General features: G+C 40.9%; 1 protein-coding gene across 4 annotated transcripts in view; it reads left to right on the forward strand.

The window, feature by feature from the left end:
* The first annotated feature begins 1,345 nt into the window (after window positions 1-1,345).
* Window positions 1,346-24,357, forward strand: part of LOC109960185 (lissencephaly-1 homolog) — a 34,983-nt gene continuing 11,971 nt past the window's right edge. The window contains exons 1-6 of one of the 4 annotated variants that reach the window (XM_020600095.1): window positions 1,346-1,565; window positions 5,863-5,927; window positions 9,098-9,410; window positions 19,763-19,847; window positions 21,889-21,963; window positions 22,228-22,434. In XM_020600095.1, the coding sequence (XP_020455751.1) occupies window positions 9,379-9,410; window positions 19,763-19,847; window positions 21,889-21,963; window positions 22,228-22,434 (399 nt within the window). In that variant the 5' untranslated portion in view covers window positions 1,346-1,565; window positions 5,863-5,927; window positions 9,098-9,378. Of the gene's footprint in view, window positions 1,566-1,613; window positions 1,716-1,784; window positions 1,912-5,862; window positions 5,928-9,097; window positions 9,411-19,762; window positions 19,848-21,888; window positions 21,964-22,227; window positions 22,435-24,357 lie in introns of those variants that run through there. The other 3 variants (XM_020600092.1, XM_020600096.1, XM_020600097.1) reach the window with 3 other exon arrangements.

The following is a 24,357-nucleotide window of genomic DNA, read 5'->3' on the forward strand; positions in this document are numbered from 1 at the left end:
TGTAGGAATTACAACAGTTTGCATATGTGCCTCCCACTTGTTAAGGGACCAAAAGTAATGGGACAGTTGGCTTCTCAGCTGTTCCATGGCCAGGTGTGTGTTATTCCCTCATCCCAATTACAATGAGCAGATAAAAGGTCCAGAGTTCATTTCAAGTGTGCTATTTGCATTTGGAATCTGTTGCTGTCAACTCTCAAGATGAGATCCAAAGAGCTGTCACTATCAGTGAAGCAAGCCATCATTAGGCTGAAAAAACAAAACAAACCCATCAGAGAGATAGCAAAAACATTAGACGTGGCCAAAACAACTGTTTGGAACATTCTTAAAAAGAAGGAACGCACCGGTGAGCTCAGCAACACCAAAAGACCCGGAAGACCACGGAAAACAACTGTGGTGGATGACCGAAGAATTCTTTCCCTGGTGAAGAAAACACCCTTCACAACAGTTGGCCAGATCAAGAACACTCTCCAGGAGGTAGGTGTATGTGTGTCAAAGTCAACAATCAAGAGAAGACTTCACCAGAGTGAATACAGAGGGTTCACCACAAGATGTAAACCATTGGTGAGCCCCAAAAACAGGAAGGCCAGATTAGAGTTTGCCAAACGACATCTAAAAAAGCCTTCACAGTTCTGGAACAACATCCTATGGACAGATGAGACCAAGATCAACTTGTACCAGAGTGATGGGAAGAGAAGAGTATGGAGAAGGAAAGGAACTGCTCATGATCCTAAGCATACCACGTCATCAGTGAAGCATGGTGGTGGTAGTGTCATGGCGTGGGCATGTATGGCTGCCAATGGAACTGGTTCTCTTGTATTTATTGATGATGTGACTGCTGACAAAAGCAGCAGGATGAATTCTGAAGTGTTTCGGGCAATATTATCTGCTCATATTCAGCCAAATGCAAAAAAATGACAGCTCTTTGGATCTCATCTTGAGAGTTGACAGCAACAGATTCCAAATGCAAATAGCACACTTGAAATGAACTCTGGACCTTTTATCTGCTCATTGTAATTGGGATGAGGGAATAACACACACCTGGCCATGGAACAGCTGAGAAGCCAATTGTCCCATTACTTTTGGTCCCTTAACAAGTGGGAGGCACATATGCAAACTGTTGTAATTCCTACACCGTTCACCTGATTTGGATGTAAATACCCTCAAATTAAAGCTGACAGTCTGCAGTTAAAGCACATCTTGTTCGTTTCATTTCAAATCCATTGTGGTGGTGTATAGAGCCAAAAATGTTAGAATTGTTTTGATGTCCCAATATTTATGGACCTGACTGTAGCAGTTAAAACTGTTCTGACGCTGTAACAAGGCTTTTTTCTGCTATCAAGGGCGTGCACGCTCCCGTCAGACCGTGAACGCGAGCTTCGTGCGCGTGCCCGACTGAAGGCTATGCGGTAGGATCGCCGGAAAACAAGCAAAAGCGCTTGAGAGTCGAGACCGGATCAGTTTACCTCCACATCACAAGATCATATTTTGGAGCGGAAATTTCACGCCCTGTCGGGTTGTGTTGCCGTTGGCGTCAGCTGGGGATATTTACAGGCAGAAACAATAGGGTGAGTTCAAATAGTTCTAAATTGTGAAGCCGGTCGGTGTCGAAGGAATCTGGCGTTAGGTGGGGAACATGACGATGTGGCTGTAATTTTTGCACCTCCTTTATATGTCTCAAAATGGCGGACAGGCCGCTTGGACCGGAGCAGCAGCAGGTACCTTGTCAGTTTATCCGTGTGTCCATATAGCCTGGGCAATCTGCGTTTGGAGTAATGCAAAAGGGTTGCCTAAGATATCGTATAGGTTAAGTGTAGCTAACAATGTATTCAGCTTGAATTCATATTGTTTTCACTGGAGTGAAGAGTTAGCTTAATATACGGGCCAACTTTCTGACTGCATCGCCGGGGTCCGGTAAGCTAACTTAGCTAACGTTAACTTTAGCTAACATTAGTTAGCTAACGATAAGTTAACATGGATAATATTACGTTACCGGCCGTTAGCTCGACCAAAATTGTTACCGACAAAGTCAGGAAAACCTGTCAGTTTGTTAAACATGGCAGGGCCAAGTTGGTATTAACCAGTAATTAGCATAGTTTAAAGCAGCGGTATAACGTTAGCAGACTCGCTGTCTGTCAACCTTGTAAAAGACATCGACAACAAAATGTAACGCCGGGTCACACGACGTTACCCCTGGCATCTAATGTGAAATCTGTTACTGGTACGTTAACTCCTTTTAACATTTTAATTTTGTTACCGTGTGGACATTTCGTTGTTAACGGCAAGTTTGCAACACTGCCCTATCTAATGATGGCATTTGGAAAGGGAGTTAGGTGATATCCATCATCTAGTTTTTTTTTTAATTTGTTGTGCAGATATGTTTGAACGTGACCACCAAACAGCCCTGCTGCAGTTTTCTAACATTACATGTTCCCCACTTTACGACTTATGCCTGTCAAACTGCTTGGTTTTGTCTGCAGTGCTCAGCTGAAGCTCTCATCTCTGCTTCATGCGGTTTGTTGGCACTGTGCTAGAAAATCAGGGTGGAGCACAAGAGGCGATGAGTTTGTATGAATTGTGTCTGCCTCGTCTTCCGTTTGCATGTTTACGCACTTATTGTGTGGATGCATGATGGAGGGCTGACACTGAAATAAATGCAGATCATCGCAGTGATGGCTCACAAGGTTGTGCACCAAATCCTCTAAATTTTGGAGAAACCTTGTGATCTCTGATATAAAGCATCAGTTGAAGCCAGGATACTGAACGGCTTTACTTTTCCCAGCCACATCTGGTCAGTAGGTTTCATGGGATATTAATGAAACCTTTTAAATTTTGAGGTGTTCAGGATCAACAAGAAACACTGACTGTGTGCTGTCTTCTCAGGTAAAATTGTTGGTGTTTGATGACTCATTTGTGAATATCAATCTCAACAAACAGGATTATCTCTTAAACAAATTACTAAATAGATTCTGCTTAAGCAGTACTAATGCTTGTTTAATTCTTAAAATAACAGATAAATACCTTACCACCTGTGGTGGGTCAAAGTGGAGTGACTCTTCGGTTTCCTCTTGGGTTTTAAATGGTTTGCTGTACTCTTTTGTCTCAGTGCTGGTTAATGACAACCCAATCAGTCTATATTTTATTAGCTTTCAATAGACCAGCACCATTCTCACATTTGTTATTAAAGGCAGAACTGTTAGTGTTAATACAGACATGCTTTATTTCTCTAGCAGTAACTGCAGGAGCCAGTGGATGCAGTGAGCTGGTTTTACTTGAAAGTGCTCTTAGTCAGCCTCAAGTTTTATTAGAAGTTGACTTGAATAAGTGCATCTCAGTGGCCAGGCTCTATTCGGTGCTGTCGACAGTAAAAGAAACAGCAAACCAAATGTACATCACTGCAATAGAAAGCTTCAGTAGTTGCAAGAGTTGTTTTACTGGCACTTGTTTCCACTATCCTTTGTTTCCACAGGGGCATAAACAAAGGATAGTCTCAGGTCTTGTAGGGTATTTGTGTCTTGTAAAAGTAAAGACTGACAGGGTTGATTGATTGATTGATTTTATTCTTTCAAACATGCAGAACAGAACAATTGGGTTGTTGGAGGTTTTGTCTGAAAGGAGTAAAATGTACAGTTTTGCAGAGGGATCTGTTGTGTATTATGTGTCACCAGACAATAATGAGAGGGAGAGGCTCTTTGTCTTTGTGGTTTGGACAGGCAGAAGGGCAGATACCCATGTTACTCTCCATCCCTGACCTTCCAAACAGCTTGCCCTACTACTAGCTGACTGGCCATTACTGACCTGATGCCAGCAGCAAATGCCTGCATCTTACAGTTGACCTCTCTGACACATTGTTGGGATGAATTATATTGTAATTTATGAGGAAATGTCTGACAGTGTTGAAATTAACACTACTGCCAGCACATGCCAGAGGCAGTTGAATTCAGCCTTTGCTACCAGTTATAGTGTCGCACATGAGTACCACATTACGTCCGCAGAATCAGGCCCAGACTTTGTCCAGAGTTTTGTCACCTAACACACAACAGGAGATGGTGTGTGTCAAAGGTGTTCTCATTTACTGCAAATTTAGTTCATGCGCATGGGTAGAAAGCACAGGAGACGGAGCATGACACGGTCACGTAGCCAGTTTCCAGTTTGGTCATAAACAACCAAAGTCTCTTGCTGTACCGTAAATGTGTCTTAACAATTCTGGTGCCAGCTCTTAATGACATAAGTTCCCAAATCCTGTTGTGTCGCCAGTCAGATATTTTTGTCAGTCTTTTCCTCATTGTAAATGACCACTTTTCTTCACCATCCGATGTTTGTTTTCTTCCAGTTTCACGCTAGTCACATGATAGAATGTCATCAATACCCACGCTAGTATTGTGTGAATGCTCCAGACTCTTCACTGCTGTTTTCTCACATGCGCTCACTCCAGCTCACTTGGACATTACATGGCAGGGTTAAGTCCTCTTAATGTCTGGCTCATATATTTGAATTCTCACATACAGGTTATACAAAAGGAGAAATAATTTTTGATATTTAAGTAAAGTATTATGTGTGAAAATGAGCATTTTAACATGAAAAGACAGATTTACAAATGCCAAATACACTGTGCTCTACAACCCTGCAGAAACCTGTTAGGATGATGGCCCAGCCATTTCATTGGCAACCTACACTCACATTGAGAGATGAGTATTTTTTTCATCTGGTGCTTGAAATGTAGTTTTTATGTCATACTGATTGAATCCTTGATTGATGTGATTACCACCAACCCTCTGGCTGACAGAGACACCTTTTGGGTCCTAACGGCTGCAGATGAAATCTGAGCCAGATGGTCCCGCAATTTCATCATCAGCTAGTGATAAAGCTCATAGGAGGATTTCAGTCTGAGTGCTTTAACTAGGACAACCAGACAACTACAGAAGCTGGAGATGATTTACAGAATGTTCAGCCTCTCAGTCCTGTTAGTTAGAGGACGTTCTTGCAGTTCACATTCCCTGTAATTACCTTTTTTTTTTTTTAAAGCATCTATGAACAGGCTTGCACAAAGGCTAATAACAGAGCTGCACCATCTTATTGATTTTCATTGCTTGGCATAATAAATTATCCATATTTATCTATCTGATCCAGCACATTGATGCGCTGCAGGTGTGTAAATTACTATGGTTAGCTGTATCCTCATAGAGACATAGTCCACAAAAGCTGCTTAATCAAAAATGTTAATTCATTCATCTGCTTGCATTTGCTCATATAACTAAAGGTGTTAGTGATGAGGTGCTCAGGTCACGCTTTTGTTTCTGTTTGTAAATTTATGACTTGTCAGTGGGACAGCCAAATAAAACTATCAGAAACTGAACATTGCATAGCTGTTAGCCAGGTTTAGTTCTATGTTCCCTCATAATCATTGTGATTTTTTTTTTTTTTCCCCAGTCTCACCAAAAATCCTGAAAAGTTCAGAAATTTCAATGGCCAGGTTTTACATAATCTTTAATAATGTCAAGTTGAATTCTTATGTTTTAAAAACGTATCATAGGTGTTAACAGAAAAATATGAATCACAAAAGAATAAATTGATAAAGCTATTGCACAACAATTTTAATTTCTTGCCCTAATTCAAAATGATGCACCAGTCTGCACAAAAGACTTTTGTGTCCCCATTATGTTGACCTGGATTGTTCGTGCCCAACTAGACTCATAAAACCTTATAAACCCTGTCCTGAAATGCACGTGACATTGCCTTTTGATGGTATTTTGATGCATCTTTCAGTACTTTAGCTTTTCATGCATAGGTTGGTTTAGCTTGTCAGAAATTCTCCATGTTTTTTCTTTAAGATGGTCAAACCTGAATATAATGTCACTTTCCCAGGACACGGGTGACATGAAGGTGAAGTCACCAACAGAAAATGAAGGTGCTCCAGATTCCAGAAACAGGTGTGAAACAGAAGTGATGGTGACTGTCAGCATTGTCAACATTGTTGTGATGGTATTTTTGTGATGAGCTTCTGGGAAACAATTTTGTACACTCAGACTTTACTTTATGCCCTGGGGTCATGCTTCTTTGTTCAAACGTGGAAGCATTTAAAATAATGTACACATGGCTCATCTGCCTTGGACAGCAGGTGAAGTAACGCAAAGTTGTTATATGGTACTGCTGACTCTTATCAGAATCAGCTTTATTGTCCAGGTGTGTTGGACACACAAGGAATTTGACTCTGGTACAGCGGCTCTCATTGTGCACGTACATATCAACAAGCAAGGGAATGTGCATTAATAATATTATGAATATTAATAATTAATATTGTATTTATAAATTATGTTATCTTTTTCTCTGTTATATGGTACTGTGGACTCATATGTTATCTTTTTATCTAGATGCCTAATTAATTGGTCTATAGCAGTCCTACAGGTTATCAATGTAAATTAAGTTGCATGTATGTTGACTATGGTAGGATTTCCTTAAACTTTATTAGTAGTTAACAGCTTTTTTTTGTAGCATAATTTCTGAAAGATCTTCTGACACATTACATGTTTTGTAACATGCTTTCCCTGTTGTAGTTGCATGGTTTGATTTGAGTGAAATCCATCAAAAGTAGAAATGATAGAAGGCTAGGAGCTCTCATAAGTGAAGCCACAGTGGCATGATCGCCCCCTGGTGGCTGGCTGCAATAGAGGTAATAAATCCCACCTCCTTCATGTTAGTGGATGGGACATGAGCCACAGAAAAAACTCAAAAGTGCACATCAGATAAAAAGCTTGTTTTTAATAAGTTATTTGATGATATGAAAAATTGTATTTCTTGTTTTTGCATAGTGGGGGGAAGGTAAATGGTCTTGTATAGCGCCTTTCTATGCTTTTACAGCACACTCAAAGCGCTTTCACACATTATTCGGCCATTCACCCATTCGCACTCCCAAGCAGTCACACACCAGTGACATCACCAGGAGCAACTGGGGGTTTAGTGTCTTGCTCAAGGACACCTCAACATGTTGACTGGACAAGCCGGGAATCGAACCGCTAATCCTCCGGTTAGGAAACAACCTGCTCTACCTCCTGAGCCACAGCCGCCCCCAAAGGTGGTGACACTATGTCCATATATACAGTACATCAGTGGTGAGATGTCATTTTAGGCGGTACGCATTTTTGAAATGTGTAGTTCTTCTGGTTGGCTTCATAACTTCAGGGTTTGTGCACAGTGATACAGTGGATGTGGTTCATTACTGTTATGACTTGGTTTTTGTTAAATTCTAAATCTGACAGACGTGATGTTTTCCATAGAGATGGCTTTAGGACCTGGTCGGACTCATCATTTAATTAAACATAATCTCAAAGCAGTTAGCGCGATTACTGTAAGTGACTCTTTATTGTACAGTTTCTGCTGCCACATGTAAGACAATAAAATCATGGGGAGGAAGACGCATAACCATTATTACCTGTCAGTGGGCGGATTTACAGATGCACCACTACTGCACCCCGTTCCCCATACATCAAAATACAACAACATTTTCTGCTGAGCCAGTTAGTCTGATTATGTGATTGTGCAAATGTGCTCAGCACTGAAGCCTTAAATGAGCTTTTCATAGAGAGAAATCTAACACACTTTAATGATACATGCAGTGATGACAGCTGCCAGCAGCGCAGATGCAAGCATAAAGTTTATGCTTAAGTATTAATATATAGTAGATGACCTAATTTCACACACAGTGGTTCTAAATGTTCATGTAGAGGGCATGTGCCTTCAATGGTTGTTAGGAATATGGAATTGTAGAAAGAGCCATTTTTGGCTTCTCTGCCGTCATCTTATTGTGTTTTGTGCTGCTGTGATCCAAAACTCTGGCACAGTTGTTGGGCAGCAGCCAGAAACCCTCCTGCATGCCATAATCCACACAGTCAGAACATTTGGCCCACATTCAGATGGTGACATCAGGGTCCACAGGTTATTTGTTGGCTACTTTAGGTAGCTGCTTTCTTTTTTTGTGCAATGTCAAAGTGTTGCACAGGCAAATATGCAAACAGTACAGTTTTACTTAATAAATTCAGCAATGGCCTTTGTGTCCCTGGTAGGTCAGTTCTATATTCATGTTTTGAATATATATTATGTACTAGGTCCCTAATTTACTTTGCTCTTTTTGTGCAAACTACAGCAGCAGTAAAAAAGAGTAAACTTCCTTTGTGGCAGTGTCACTCCTACATCATCAGATGAAATGAAGAACGTGTGAATTCTGGGTTGCTTCCAGTCCTCGTGCTTACTCCAGAAGCATCACTGTTTATGTCACTATCCTCTTTCCTATACATCACATCTAACGCACACTGTCTTCTGTTCATTTGCCTGAACGCCTGTGCCTTGTTGTAGTTTTGCCAGTTTGTTGCAGGTCTCTAGAAGGATGTAAATTGGCTTTGTTTTTGTGCAGAGGTTTAGTCAGGCTGGCCCCAGTAGATTGAGGCTTATTGTAGCTCATTTAATGTTCTAGAGGATACCTGCTTTGGTGAAGTCCTTTTCAAGACAATGATGCAGTGTAAAAATAGACTTCTTCACATCAGTGTTGGCTGCACTGCACATTTATTGTGCCTCACACCAATGCTGCACTCTGAACAATAAATGAATATTCACATTAGCACTAATATGCTGTCGTGGCATCAGCTTCTTCAGCCAGTTCTTTAGGTGTCATAATGAGACGATAGAGTTTTGGGAACTTTGAAAAGAGCACAGTGGTTACCCAAGCCTGCTTGGCAGTGTCCTGTTTTTCTTTTATGTTGGCAACCTAGGAGGAGAAGTACGTTGCTCAGAGAATGTGGGTCAGCTCTTGTATGTACACAGAGACAGGAATTTTCCACAAGAGCTAACAGAGCTAGCAGACCAGACTGGTGATATGAGAGATGAAGAAAGCTGATGGAGGCTTTATGTAAAGATTGGGTTTTTGTTTCTTTTTGTTTTTTTAATGAAATGTTTGTTTATGTTGATTTTATTTGCTAGAAGGTGAGTGCTGTCAACAGCTTGGGAGCTGCAGTTTCTTTCTTTTAGAAATCACAGATTTTAGTTTTGTACTTTTGATGTAGTCTGTTATGCATATCCAGTGCTTACTTTCCCCCTCTGTCCTCTCCAGATGCAGTGTAGACTTGGCTGGTGACTGGTCTGCAGGCTCTCCACTTCTCTTGTCCCTGGAGACAGCCATTTGGGGGGCAGATTCCTAAATTCCCCTCCTCTAGGTCTGAACCTTTGTCTGGACAAAATCAACCACCCACCACTGGACTCCACAGCTTGTGCTCACCTGTGTTGCTTGGATCAGCACAGCTCATCTCCTGACTGAGGAGAGCGCAGCAGCTGCACAATATTCACCTTCTACCAGCTGATCCCTCCCAGCCCCGCCCACACAGCCCCATCACCATGGTGCTGTCACAACGACAACGAGATGAACTGTAAGTTGCCAACACATCTTTCTCAACATATGGTTCAGATTTGAAGATGGCACATCCGAAACGTGTAGATATACACACACCAATTGCTGTGTTTTGCACATCTGTTGTATCAGGTGACATGTTTTAATTTCACCATAACTTCATTTTATGTTTTGGAGTACCATGACTTTTTCTTGTGTACTGGCCAGAGCAGCTAGTCTTAAAGCAGCTCTAACTAACTTTTGCCTACTAACTTTTTACCATTACACAGTGAAAATCAAACCATTTATGCTTTGTCATTATGGGTTATTGATTGTATGCCGATGGGTAAAAATGGCAATTTTACCCTTTTAAATTTAAAGCCCCTCTTGCCCACGGTCACCCTCAAACTCTTGACCACTGGAGAATGAGTGAGAATCAAAACAAGCTCAGGCGATAACCCCTCTTCTGTTCCCTTTGCTCCTCCTGCCTTGTCTGTGAAACTACGTCATATGTGGTAACTACAGCTGGAGACGGACTCCGCAGCAGCAAGGAGAAATAATTCTAGACATTTTTTTTAATTGAGTTATTCGAATTTTTGCTAAATCCTAGTTAATGCAGCCTTAACAAACATTTTTGGATTAGCCATAGCAGACAGAGTGAAGAGTTAACGATAACAATATAGCGATAGCCAGACTTGAGCACCCGCTCTTCAGAAAACCAATAGATGACGTCACAATGGGTTTGTCCAGTTTAGGTATCACATGACAAGGCTCATAACATTCCTAACAATGTTTTTGTGTTTTTAGATTAGTTCTGTGGGAGGGGTCTGTTACCCCCCACCCCCACAGCTGACAGGAAAATGGTGTGGGGCCTCATGAGTCACATTCAAATATCTGTTGCATTCCACCCACTGGAGATGCCACTTGGCTCAGTCAGTGCTTTCATTGAGTTTGCTGGCCATAAAGTGTCCTTAAGAGCAAATTTCCTGGCTGGCTGCATCATCTGGGAGGCCTACTGTGAAAACCAGCAGCTGATTAGGCAGTGTAGCAGAAGGAGTGATTGGAACAGTGACCGGTGTGCCATTCATGCTAATCTTTCATTGGATGCCATTCTTTCTGTGGCACCTTGTTTATCATTACAGACCACCATTTTGTTCACACTGCAGTCAGGGGAATTGGTGAATCTACAATAATTTTAATGTGTGTGTGTGTGCGCGCCATTACATTTTTTTTAAAACTTAAAATCATAAAGCATGAAATGGTTCAACATCAACCACAGCATCTGTTTTATTTCTACAGTGTGGATCAACAGTGAAATGCCTTTTATCCTGTTTTGTCACCACTACAGTCAGATGCTGTGATTGTGCAGCATCTTCACAACAACCTTTCTTTTGGCATAGCCAAAGAAAAGGACATTTGTTTTATTCAAGGGTCAGGGGACTTGTCCCTGCTGGCACGTAGTGTAAGTAGACATGGAAAACAAAATGTCTGTTCCCTGAAAGACCTGGAGGCACCAGTTTGCAAAAGGGCCTTTGCTGTTGAACTTTCTCTTTGCTTTACAGAGTAAATCCCCTCGGTCTTGTCCATGTCTTGGGTTACAAGATGGCTATATTTTTTCCCCCATCATCCCCTGACTGTGAATGTAATTGCATAACACATTAAATGCCAAGATTTCTGCCATTCAAGGGACATGGAGTTGAGTTAAATGAGGTATAGGAAAATACTGTGTTAACTGCGTTTCATTAATCCTTCCAGGCAGGGTGCACAGTCAGACTGTACCTGGCTAAAAAAACCAAATTTGTTACATTCCACAAAAAATGGGCTGGTCACAATTACTGGCACCTTTTCAAAGTCATCAAATAGTTGTATTTCAAGCATGTGATGTTCCTTTAATTTGTAATGAAACTCACCTGTAGCAATCAACAGGTGCTGGCAATATAGAAATCACACTTGCAACCAGGTAAAATGGAGAAAGGTTGACTCCATGCTCAGTGTGGTCCACTGAAAAGAAAGAAGAGCCAAGAATTGTCTGAGAATTTGAGAACCACAATAGTGGAAAAGCATGGACAATCTCAAGGCTACAAGTCAGAGATCTGGCTGTTCCTGTGTCCAATGTGCGCAACATTGTCTACGTTTACAGCCCATGGCGCTGTAGCTAATCTCCTTGGACGTGGACGAAGGAGAAAAACAGATGACAGATTGCAGTGAAGGATTATTCGAATGGTGGATAAATAACCTCATCGACTTTCAAATTCAAGCTGACGTGCAGGCACAGGGTGCAGCAGTGTCAGCTTGCACTATCTGTTGCCATCTGAATGAAAAGGGACCCTCTGGGAGGTGACCCAGGGGGACCCCACTGCTGACCCAGAAACATAAAAAAGCCAGATTGGAGTTTGTCAAAACTTACCGGATGAAGCCACAATCCTTTTTGGAGAATGTCCTGTGGTCAGGTGGGACTAAAATAGAGGTTTTTGGTCGAGCACATCATTCTGCTGTTTTCAGAAAATGAAACGAGGCCTTCAAAGAAAAGAACACAGTCCCTACAGTGAAGCATGGTGGAGGTTCACCGATGTTTTGGGGTTGCTTTCCTGCTTCAGGCACTGATGTCTTGACTGTGTGTATGGCATTATAAAATCTTAAAACTACCAGTGAATTCTGGGGCACAATGTAGGGCCTGGTTTCAGGAAGCTGGGTCTCTGTCAGAGGTCATGGGTCTTACAGCAGGACATTGACCCAAAGCATATGTCAAAAAGCACCAAGAAGGAGTTTCAGACAATGTGCTGAAGTGGCCAGCAGTGGGTCCAGATCTAAACCCCATAGAGCACCTGTGGAGACATGTCAAAACAGCAGCTGGGAGCAGGAACCCTTCAAACCTGTGAGACCTGGAGCAGCTGGCAAAAGAAGAGTGGTCCAGAATTCCACTATAGAGGTTCAAGAAACTCACTGCGATTGAGTTCTGTTATTTTGTCCAACGAGTGTGCTGCCAAATATTAAGTTGAGGATGTCAATAATTCTGTCCAGTCAATTTTGGGGTATTTTGTGGAATGTATCAGATTTGGCTTTTTTGTGTTATTCCAATGCAAACAAAAGAAATAAACATGGGGATGAAGAATGACTGATATAGGATGATGGGTCTCTTTCTCTTTCTCTTTCTCTTTCTCTCCCCAGTTTTCTTACTTCCTTTTACCCAGTTTTTGTTTTTCTCTTGTATTTTGTAACCTAATTTTTGCCTTTTTTTTTTTTTTTGATAAAAAGGACATGGTTTAAGTAATAGGAGCAACCTCCTGGGTGTACTGTAAATACATGAAAATTTTTTTTGTCCTCCACAGTATCCACTTGCTGGTTTTCTGATCACTTGCTTTTCACGTCAACCACAATTTTCCATTTTATGTTTGATAATACATGTGTATTCATTATAAAATTGCTGCACTTAGTGAATTAATTGATTAGTTGAGATTATAGGCAATGCAAATCAGCTGGGTTTTATTGCCTTTTTTAACTTAGACATTTTTCTAGCATTACAGCCATGCATTGCTAGTGGCCTTGTGTGTACTTGGCAGAGACGGTGGTTATATCATCACACAACACTGGCCTGTTGTCTTTTGCTGTTTGCACAGTGGTTGTCATCTCAGAACAACCACTGGTACAACTTCTGTAAGCTTGAGGGAGCATAAACAAGACCATCAGAAAATATCTTCACATGGTGGTTGTACAGTTGGCTTTCAAATTAAACATGCAAGTGTGTGGACAATGCGCTCGTATAGAACAAAAACTGTCCACTGTGATATGTGCTCCTGAAGCAAACCATAGGAAGGGGAGTTTTATATGTGCCTTTCAGCTACTTCTGATTAAACATTCATCAGCAGTTTTGAAAGACTGACCAGGTCGATACAGCGTTTGTTCTAGATGTGCTTCTTTAGTAAGGTTTGTGCCTGTTGACAGATAAAAGGGCACAGGGCATTGGCCTCAGGCAAGCTAGACTCCACCTCTCAGATTCACAGCGCATTTATATTCTGTTTGTAGCTGATGGGAGTGCTGTGTGCCTTCCTGTATTGTCCTACCAGCAGTCTGAACGTAAAAATTATTCAGTTTATTATTGTATATGACAAAGTGATCAAATCCTCCTGTTTTAGAGCCTATTGATTGGTCAGCTAATTATTGCAACTCCATTGGTATCACAGTTTTTATAGTTTGTTGGAATAGAAATTCCTACTACAGAGAAGGTATTATTCATTCAACTTGCAACTTCAGCATTGTTTCACTCAAATTTGCTGCATAAAAATGTAATATAAAGTTTGATTATCCAGTGACTATTGAAGCAGAAGGGTCCAGGTGCAATTTACCTATTTTATTTTATTTTATTTTATTTTTCAAACTCCATTTGTAACTTTGTACACAGTAAAATATTTTAATCAGGTAATATTTTTTAAATTTACACAAAATGTAATGAGCCTTGTCAGCAGGTAGAGGCTCAGTTAGTCAGAGTTGCTCATGTCTACAATGATGTAAAAGTGCAACTGGGAGGAAGTGGTATCAGTGGCATGACAAGCTGGATGTCTGACTCATGGCTCTTCTCATAAGGATGTAGTCATGCAACTCTCCCTCATCTCTTCCCTGATATCGGTATGAGCCACTCCATTAAGGGTTTATAGCCATGTTACACCTGAGGTCTGCCTGTCCTCAGTACTGTTTTATCTCATGTGGGGCTTTTGTAGACTGATGTCACTTGTACCTTGTTGCAGTTTTTGAATTGCTGTAGCATGGTTTTCAGTCATGGTCACATGCAACAATCTTTGGCATCTAACTAAAGTAGACAAAGTGTGCAGCTACAATACAGGCTTTCTATTTTTCCTTTTTCTTTCATCTGCCTGTTCTTTGTCCACATACTTGCCTTGCCCTCTTTATCACTATCTCCCCATCACATCATTTAGCTGTGGGTTGCCAGTAACCATAGAAACCAGCCAGTTTGCTCTCCTTCTGTGGACATTATCTCCCTACTTCCCCTCTTTTATTTATTTATTTATTTCTCTTTTCCTCCATCTCTGGGGACTGTACATATTGAAAACTGCATGTTGGTGTATGTCTTGTTTGTTTGACACATCCAGGGTGAAGTGGAGGTCAGGGTAATGGTGGATCCTCTGTGTTATTGTCTTCTTTCAGTGCTGAGGCTCACTTACAGATGTCTGCTCTGACAGTATTGAACACTGGTACTTAGATATGCTTTTTAAGTGCATATATTTGTGTTGTAGTGTGGCTGTGTTGTTTTTAAGGCTGCAGCAAAATGCCAGCTATAAGGAGGAGATATATTCAGCTTTCAGTTTTACTGGACCCATCCAAAATACAAAGATTTTTGGTATACAGTTGGATAAGAATGAAAAGAAGAAAATCCTCACATTTGAGATGCTGTTAGTTATGCGTTTTCTTTTCTTGGAAACAAAGTAAAATGTTTGATCAGTAATCATGATACTTGACTATTCATTTTCTGCTAATGGACTACAGTTGAAGTCAAAGCTGATGTACACCTTAGCCAAATACAATTAGGCTTAGCTCTTCACAACTCTTGACATTTAATCCTATAAACATTCCCTGTCTTAGGTCAATTAAGATTCCCAGTGGGTCAGAAGTTTACATACACTCAGTTAGTATTTGGTAGGATTGCCTTTGTTGAGCTTGGGTCAAATGTTTCGGGATGCGCCTTCCACAAGCTGCTTACCATAAGTTGCTGGAATTTTAGCCTATTCCTCCTGCTTACCATACGTTGCTGGAATTTTAGCCTATTCCTCCTGACAGAACAAGTGGAACTGAGTCAGGTTTGTAGGCCTCCTTTCTCGCACACACTTTTTCAGTTCTGCCCACAAATTTTCTATTGGACTGAGGTCAGAGCTTTGTGATGGCCACTCCAATACCTTGACTTTGTCCTTTAAAACATTTTGCCACAACTTTGGAAGTCCACTTGGGGTCATTGCCCATTTGCGACCAAACTTTAACTTTCTGGCTGATGTCTTGAGATGTTGCTCCAATATACCACATAATCTTCCTTCCTCGTGATGCCAATATATTTTGTGAAGCTGCAAACCGTAGTCTGCTCTTTTTATGGCGGTCTCGGAGCACTGGCTTCTTCCTGGCTGAGCGGCCTTTCAGGTTATGTCAATAAAGGACTCATTTTACTGTGGATATACAGTGGATATAAAAAGTCTACACACCCCTGTTAAAATGCCAGGTTTCTGTGATGTAAAAAAACGAGACCAAGATAAATAATTCCAGAACTTTAGCCACCTTTAATGTGACCTATAACTTGTACAACTCAATTGAAAACAAACTGAAATCTGTTTTTCAGTGGGAAGTAAAAATAAAAAACTAAAATAATGTGGTTGCATTAGTGTGCACACCCTTAAACTAATATTTTGTTGAAGCACCTTTTGATTTTATTACAGCACTCAGTCTTTTTGGGTATGAGTTTATCAGCAATGCACATCTTGACTCTGCAATATTTGCCCACTCTTCTTTGCAAAAACGCTCCAAATCTGTCAGATTGCGAGGGCATCTCCTTCGCATCCTACAGCAAAAGCCATGGTCCGCAGAGAACTTCCAAAGCATCAGAGGGATCTCATTGTTAAAAGGCGTCAGTCAGGAGAAGGGTATAAAAGAATTTCCAAGGCATTAGATATGCCATGGAACACAGTGAAGTCAGTCATCATCAAGTGGAGAAAATATGGTGCAACAGTGACATTACCAAGAGCTGGACGTCCCTCCAAAATTGATGAAAAGACAAGGAGAAAACTGGTCAAGGAGGCTGCCAAGAGGCCTACAGCAACATTAAAGGAGCTGCAGGAATTCCTGGCAAGTACTGGTTGTGTAGTACATGTGACAACAATCTCCTGTATTCTTCATTTGTCTGGGCTATGGGGTAGAGTGGCAAGACGGAAGCCTTTTCTTACAAAGAAAAATATCCATGCCCGGTTACATTTTGCAAACACACATTTGAAGTCTCCCAAAGGCATGTGGGAAAAGGTGTTATGGTCTGATGAAACCAAGGTTGAACTTTTTGGCCATAATTCCAAAAGGTATGTTTGGCGCAAAAACAACACTGCACATCACCAAAAGAACACCTTTCCCACAGTGAAGCATGGTGGTGGCAGCATCATGCTTTGGGGTTGTTTTTCTTCAGCTGGAACTGGGGCCTTAGTCAAGGTGGAGGGAATTATGAACAGTTCCACATACCAGTCAATATTGGCACAAAACCTTCAGGCTTCTGCTAGAAAGCTGAAGATGAAGAGGAACTTCATCTTACGGCACGACAATGAGCCCAATCTGACAGATTTGGAGCGTTTTTGCAAAGAAGAGTGGGCAAATATTGCAGAGTCAAGATGTGCATTGCTGATAAACTCATACCCAAAAAGACTGAATGCTGTAATAAAATCAAAAGGTGCTTCAACAAAATATTAGTTTAAGGGTGTGCACACTAATGCAACCACATTATTTTAGTTTTTTATTTTTACTTCCCACTGAAAAACAAGATTTCAGTTTGTTTTTCAATTGAGTTGTACAAGTTATAGGTCACATTAAAGGTGGCTAAAGTTCTGGAATTATTTATCTTGGTCTTGTTTTTTTTACATCACAGAAACCTGACATTTTAACAGGGGTGTGTAGACTTTTTATATCCACTGTAGATGCTTTGGTACCCGTTTCCTCCAGTGTCTTCACAAGGTCCTTTGCTGCTGTTCTGGGATTGATTTGTACTTTTCAAACCAAAGTACGTTTATCTTTAGGAAACAGAACGCGTCTCCTTCCTGAGCGGTATGATGGCTGCGTTGTCCCGTGTTGTTTATACTTGCGTAGTATTGTTTGTACAGATGATTGTGGTACCTTCAGGCATTTGGAGATTTCTCCCAAGGAAGAACCAGACTTGTGGAGGCCCACAGTTTTTCTGAGGTCTTGGCTGAATTCTTTAGATTTTCCCATTATGTCAAACAGGTACTGGGTTTGATGTATAAGCCTTATAATACATCCACAGGTGCACCTTCTATTGACTCAAATGATATCAATTAACCAATCAGAAGCTTCTAAAGCCATAACATCATTTTCTGGAATTTTCTAAGCTGTGTAAAGACACAGTCAACTGAGTGTATGTAAACCTCTGACCCCCTAGCATTGTGATACAGTGAAATAATCTATCTGTAAACAACAGTTGAAAAATGTACTTGTGCCATGTATAAAGTACCCGTCTTAATGAACATGCCAAAAGATGTTTTTTTTTTTTTAACATGACATTTGTGGAGTAGTTAAAAAAAAAAATTCAATTTTAATTAAGTGTATGTAAACCTCTGACTTCAACTATAATTCATTAGTCAAGTGATTGTTGCAGCTCTAGTTTTGCTCAAATGACTTGGTTGTGTGTGCTCTGCCGTCTTTACATTATGCAAAACATTTCACATCTGCTGGAGCTATATAAATAAATGGTTCCACCACATGGTTTACATGCACTACTGAAAGTTGGATACAAACGGTTTACCAAGGTGAATTTTGTTTGCTCCCATGTGCTGTCTATTACAGCATTATTGTAGTATTACTGTGTCCAGTAGCTGTTGTATTTGTTAGGCCTATTTGTGTTCTGAGAGAAAGCACAAGTTCTTATAACTGAATATACTCGGGATAACTCGGATGCTACAGATAAGCAAGACTTGCAACAGACCGGCTGTCAGGAATGGATAACCTCCTGCTAACCTTGAGCTGTAATAAGGTCTGCTCCTGTTGTCGGGGATTCAGGTGGGCAGAGGAAGATGGGGGTTTCAGTGCATTAAACACCGCAGGGGGCACAGGCTGGGCTGACAGATTGTACCCCCCACCTCTCCCACCGCTTCATGTTGGCATCTTGAAGCACTGCTGCCTGACAGCTTGTCTGGCTTTTCCTGGTGTTGAGCACAGGGGGGCTGGAATCACCATAATATGGAATATGGCATAGCCACATCTATCTTTGCATAATTCATAATGTTCAGTTTTTGTTGACATTGTTGGAAATATGTAATTTATCTTATAGATGTCATAGTCGTTTGACATTTTTCCTGTTTACATGAAACAACATCAACTATAACCTCACTGTTCTGATGGGATAAAAAAACAGAACATTATGTGAATCTAAGAAGGTTTTGTGGCACAACAGTTGTATTTGTTGCATAAAGCCATTATGAGCATTTATACTTGCGCGCTGGTGTGTCTGTCACCTTGAAATTGCACTACGCTAGTTGGCCGTGGGGTTTCAGTGTGTTGCAATTTTGAGTGCACAATGAGTGTACATTTGCTTGGAATCACTGAACATAGATTTGTGAAATAAAGTTATCCAGTTCAATTCAAAGTATACTCTATTCTATATACAGTGATACTGAGCTATACCCAACCTCAACTCATATTGCCTTCCTGTGTTTAAATTCATAAACTTTGAAGAGTGCATGGTGTGCATACACACTGAGGGGAGCATCTTGGTTTAAAAATAAAGTCAAATTAATAATTCACTTTTCTACACCTTCAGAAGAGTCTAATTAGATAGGAGGGGGAAGTCCAAACTTTTGAGACTAACTGCTGGGATCCTCAATAATTGCTGAGCTTGCAGTTGTAAACCATGCATGCGTGTGCGCGTGCACACTTTTGTCTCTTGGAAACAGTCCAGTAGACAAAAGCAAGAAAAGTGAATGTAGTCTCCTCTCTCCTTGCTTTCAGTTCTGCCTGTCTTATCTATTATCTGGACATCTGTCTTCACATACAGTATTTCTGATGGTATTACAGTTACACAATGTTGCTATCATCTTTGTGTCGGCTTTCTCAAAGGTCCGGTGTCTCTGAACATCTACTTGTATTTGCCTCAGAACAAGATGAACTGGAATAAAAATACCAGTAGCCAGAAGCCTATTGAGTTCATAGGGTTTATCCTACTGCTCAAAGATTTGTCTCCCTTTGTGAGTATGTTGGTGATGGTGGGATGTACACTGGCTCATTTTCACCATATCAACACCAGGCTTTCCCATTATTTGCCCACAGCAACTAGAGCTCATTATAGCAGCCAGACAGATATGTTTTCAGTTTGTACAAAATAGGCAGAGAGGGCTGTGTGTGTCAGTGAGCAGCAGACTATGTATTGTTATTGGGCTCTGTATTATACTGGCTTAATGCATGCACAGCATTTCAATTGAATATCTAGAAACGTGATAACAGTCTGAATGTGTGAAGAGCTTGTAACTTGTACATCTTTGTCTGACACACTTCATGAACGTGCTCATTTTGTCTTTGTTTTACAGTGTTGAATCCAACTCCAGCACTCGCGTTGGTTCTTGTCACTTTAACCACTATATCGTCTGTTAATCAGGGGAACTAATTATAGGTTTTCTTTGTCTGTTTCAGAAATCGAGCGATAGCCGATTATCTACGTTCCAATGGGTATGAAGAGGCATATTCCACTTTCAAGAAGGAGGCGGAATTAGATAATGTGAGTAGATTAAGGATGGACACATACATCCGCACAGCCAATCAGACCAATTTAAACAAACAATATGTCTTGATTTGTACTCAATTTCTCACTTGAGTTAACATGTTCGAGTGTGACCGGGAGCACCTGCACCTAATTATGGTGGTCTGTCTGATTAGGGGCTCTGCTACATGCTCCTGCTAACTGATTGTGAAGAAAGCTTTTATCCACTTGTAAATATTGCAATTACAATACCACTGTGACATTTAATTAGTTATGTGTTGTGTCACGCACACACAAGTACCCAGCCCACTTGGATGTTTCGGACATCAACAAATACAGTTGCAGTGGTGAAATGTTTGTCAAACATGAACATAAATTCTTACGTACATTGTAAAAGAACAACTTCTGTCCCAGGCTCTACAAATAAAATCAACCACACAAAAGGTTCCTTTCATGTAACACTGCTAAGGTTTCTTATTTATCAAAAATTAATAACATTTTATTTTCAGTGTGCCACATCATTAAACTTTGCGTACTTGTGTGTTATGTTTGTAAAATGTGGTTTGGTTTTGTTCAGAGTGAATTCTATGTTCTTTACCTTAGTCGTTTGTGTAGCAGGTTTTAAGCTTAATGGTGTGTACTAGCAGGTTTTCATAGGAAGTCGTGCTCTGGTTTTACCTCATCTTGTGAAAGAAAACGTATATATCTAGATGAACACACATTCAAGCACACACTGCACATTGACTGGCAGGCTGCACTGAAGTCTGGCATGTTGTTTTATGTGTCCCCCCCTGTCTGCTTGTGTGTGTTGGTGTAATGAGCAGAGTGTCCAGGCAGATGGCAGATTAGATGATGGCAGACTTGTTCAAACTAGGTTCCCTTCTCTCTCTCTCTCTCTCTGTCTGTTTTCTCCTTCCTGCCTCTGTAGTGCCTCAGTTCATATCTTTTTATACACCTCGTGTTTGTCTGAGGAATCACCTCTTGTTATTGAGAAGTGTTAAACATAGGTGCTGGCGCTGCCTGCAACAGTACTCGCCTTGAGGATGTCTGCTTTTGTTTCCAGCCAAGGCTGAGGATCTAGCTGTGAAATTGGAGTGCAGCACTAATTTTCTCCTTCACTGACACTCGTGGCTGTCTGTCAATGTGGGTTTTTGATGCTTTGATAGCTAATATCAGCTTCAGGGCATGGATATACACACAGTGCCACCAAAACAGTTGGATTGTGTTCATAGAATAAGATTACACAAGGCAGAAATTCAGTTTTATTACTCTTTGTCTGTGTATTTTAAATATTATACTGTTTATTTAATTATATTTAAGATATTACTTTTTATAGGCACTGTATACAGTTTGTGATTTATTTGCCAATCATTTTCTCAATTTAGTGGATAAATTGTGTGGTCTATAAAATATCGGGAAACAGCAATAAATAGCATCACAGTATAATGCAGCACCATGTGATATCTTATCGAATCAACAGTCCAGAACTGAAAAAAAGTTGCATTTTGTCTAATGTAAGATCAAGAAAAGCAACATATTCTCATATTTGAGAAGCTGGAGCCATCAAATATTTGCCATTTTTTCCTTAAAAACAAACCAATGATCAGTTGATCAGATCAAGGTGTGTGTGCACCTTGAAGTTGTTTATGTAAAAGGTGGCACTGAAGTCATGGTGTTGGCCTGCAGGTGGAATCAGGGACTGGCACAAGTTGACTTCCACCACTGCCTGCACTACTGGGTGTGTGGCTGTAAGCTGCCTAAGCCTTTCTTGTCTGCTGAAGATTAGCTTGTGTAAGAAGGATTAGAGCTAGGGTGTGCGTTTGTGTGTGTTAAGTGTGCAGTAGGTTGGCAGTGTGTGGCAGTCATCATTGGCCTGTGATTGGTGTGTAAATAATTCCCTGTTTTTTCTTACTATAGTCAAAGACCTCAGCATCCCAACCCAGCTGGTCCCCTTCCCACAGGCCGCACTAATAATGCCGAGTCCACGATTGTGATTGGCTTTCATTGTTCAATTAGCTGATCTCTTCTTTCTCCCCCCACCCCCACCCCTTTGCCACAGAATGAAGAATTGGATAAGAAGTATGCCGGCCTTTTGGAAAAAAAATGGACCTCAGTCATCAGATTACAAAAGAAGGTTTGGGGGGGTTTTCCTTGTCAAACAGTGCTTGTAGTCTTGTGAATGGTTTGTGACATTGGCTGCTGTGATGGTGAAAGGAAGTCTACCAAAAAAGAGTATTAACCTGACCATTAATTTGTTTAAAATGCACACTTCAGCAAACCTAACACCTTTTAAATCTTATGTTTAATCAGTGTTTGCATTCCCTCACTGGTGTTAGTTATGTGTGCATATTACTTTCTGCTGCTACACTGTTAACTTGTACCTGTACATTCTATGTAGGTGATGGAACTTGAATCCAAACTGAATGAAGCTAAGGAGGAGATCACCCTGGGTGGGCCTGTAAGTCAGAAGCGTGACCCCAAAGAGTGGATTCCACGTCCACCAGAAAGGTACGCATTGAGTGGCCACCGCAGTCCAGTCACCCGTGTTATCTTCCACCCAGTCTTCAGTGTCATGGTGTCAGCTTCTGAGGATGCAACAATAAAGGTCAGTTTGTCAACAAATTTGTTGCATAGGTTGTGTTAACATAGATTATGGAACTAATGTTCTTCATGTTTATATTAATTGAAATGTTCAACAGTTTTTCAGGGTTTTCATACCATGTCCTGCAGAGAGCTGGGGGTCTGCAAGTTTCCCATGTAAAAACTGCAGCCGGTGATTTCATTGGTTACTTTATTCTCTCAGGCAGAATGTGTGCAAATCAGGAAAACTGCTTCTTAAGCCTGTAATAAAACCTGCACAGTTGTGCTCCTCCTCCTCACATGATACGTTCTGTGCATCTACTCATGTTTCAATTCAACATAGCCATCTGTTATGTACTTAAATTATGCACACCTCTCCATACATTATAAGGTTTAGAAAGCCATAATTGATAACAGAGGCCTTGATGATAACTGTTGTTAGTTTTATCAGAGTTTGTAAGCCTGTCAGTTTTCCAGGAATGAAGAGCAGCTGCCGTGCTTGTCTGACATTTTGGTTTTTACAATATTTTTCACTGTGGAATGGGTATAAATTTTGCAGTGGCCAAATGGCTATGGCGGTGTTTTTTCCTTGGACTTGGATGTGAAGCTCTCTGTATTTGTAGAACTTATCCAGTCACAGTGGTTGTCATGCCTTCATCAGATCAGATGGAGCTTTCAGCTCTCATTAGCATGAGAGCAGTAAAGTTACAGCCGCAGTGTATTTTAGCAGTGTGACACAAACTCTTGTCAGCCCCTACCTACTCTTCTGTCATGTGATTTTCACTGAAAGTAACTACACCCTCAAATTTTATTACAGGCCTTTCTCACTATTTTTATGCTTCTGAACTGGTGATGGCACAGTCGCCATGGCCAGAGGCATTGTGTTTTCGGATTGTCCATACATCCATCTGGCCCATTCTTGTGTAGCCTGGACAGCAAAGCAGATCTCGCAGTCAGAGCTAATTAGCCATGAGAAGCAGCCGTCTGATTTTCATTTTCTTTGCTGGAAAGTGTGGTGAAGCCCTGACTGTATCACTAGAAGTGCATTTACAACCCTTTGGGAGTCCCTCTGTGTCCCTGCGTTGCCGTGTTACTATATGAGGCTCTCTGATATATGCCTGCGTGGGAGTATTGGTGTGCAGCCTTAGCCCTTCTGTTAATAATGGTTCATGTTACTTTTTGTTGGCGCTAAATATCATGTCAATCTCTGAATACAACGCAGTTATTGACGGACCCTTGTGTTTACCCCTACTGCATAAGAATAAATCTTATTCATATTCAGTATTATTTTTGGACAGTCTTTATTGTGGAGGTGAATAAATCAGTGCTAATGCTGTCAGGTTCAATTGTTTTCTACAACAATTCTTTCTACAAACCATTTGTTCAGTGTACAAACACCTTCCAGCTACATACAGATAGCACCGCTGTGTCTCTGTGTGGGTAATATTTGAGTATGCTAAGGTTGTAATTGAACCATGTTTGGGCTAAAACAGGAACTTGTGTTTATAGAAACATAACACTGCACCAACAGTATGGTTTCAAAGACAAATAGTTTAAATAAAGATGTATCTGTGACTTCCCTTCCTAGACACGCCCTGGATTACATGTCTCTCTCTGTCATGGGTGTATCCCTAGTTTCCATATATAAACTCCATGGTCTATTTTTGCAGCACCGTCTCTCTCTTGCCTCACTGCACAATGACAATACTCTGAGAGCTGTTTGTTCTGTATATTTTATTCATGAGACAATAAAGAGACATGTACATCTCCTCCTTGGCTGCACCCACACAGCAAGGATCCCTCTCCCTGTTTTGGCATCTTGCTTTTCCAACCCCACCCCTCCCTCCTTCTGCAGCCCCACCCTCCAGCATCCTGCCTCATTTATCTGCCACTTCAAGCACCAGCTGCCCCATCATGATTACCCTCATGAAGAGTCAGGCCTGTGGCC

This window comes from Monopterus albus, unplaced genomic scaffold (genome assembly GCF_001952655.1).
Source record: "Monopterus albus unplaced genomic scaffold, M_albus_1.0 scaffold45.1, whole genome shotgun sequence".
In the NCBI taxonomy this organism is placed as follows: domain Eukaryota; kingdom Metazoa; phylum Chordata; class Actinopteri; order Synbranchiformes; family Synbranchidae; genus Monopterus; species Monopterus albus.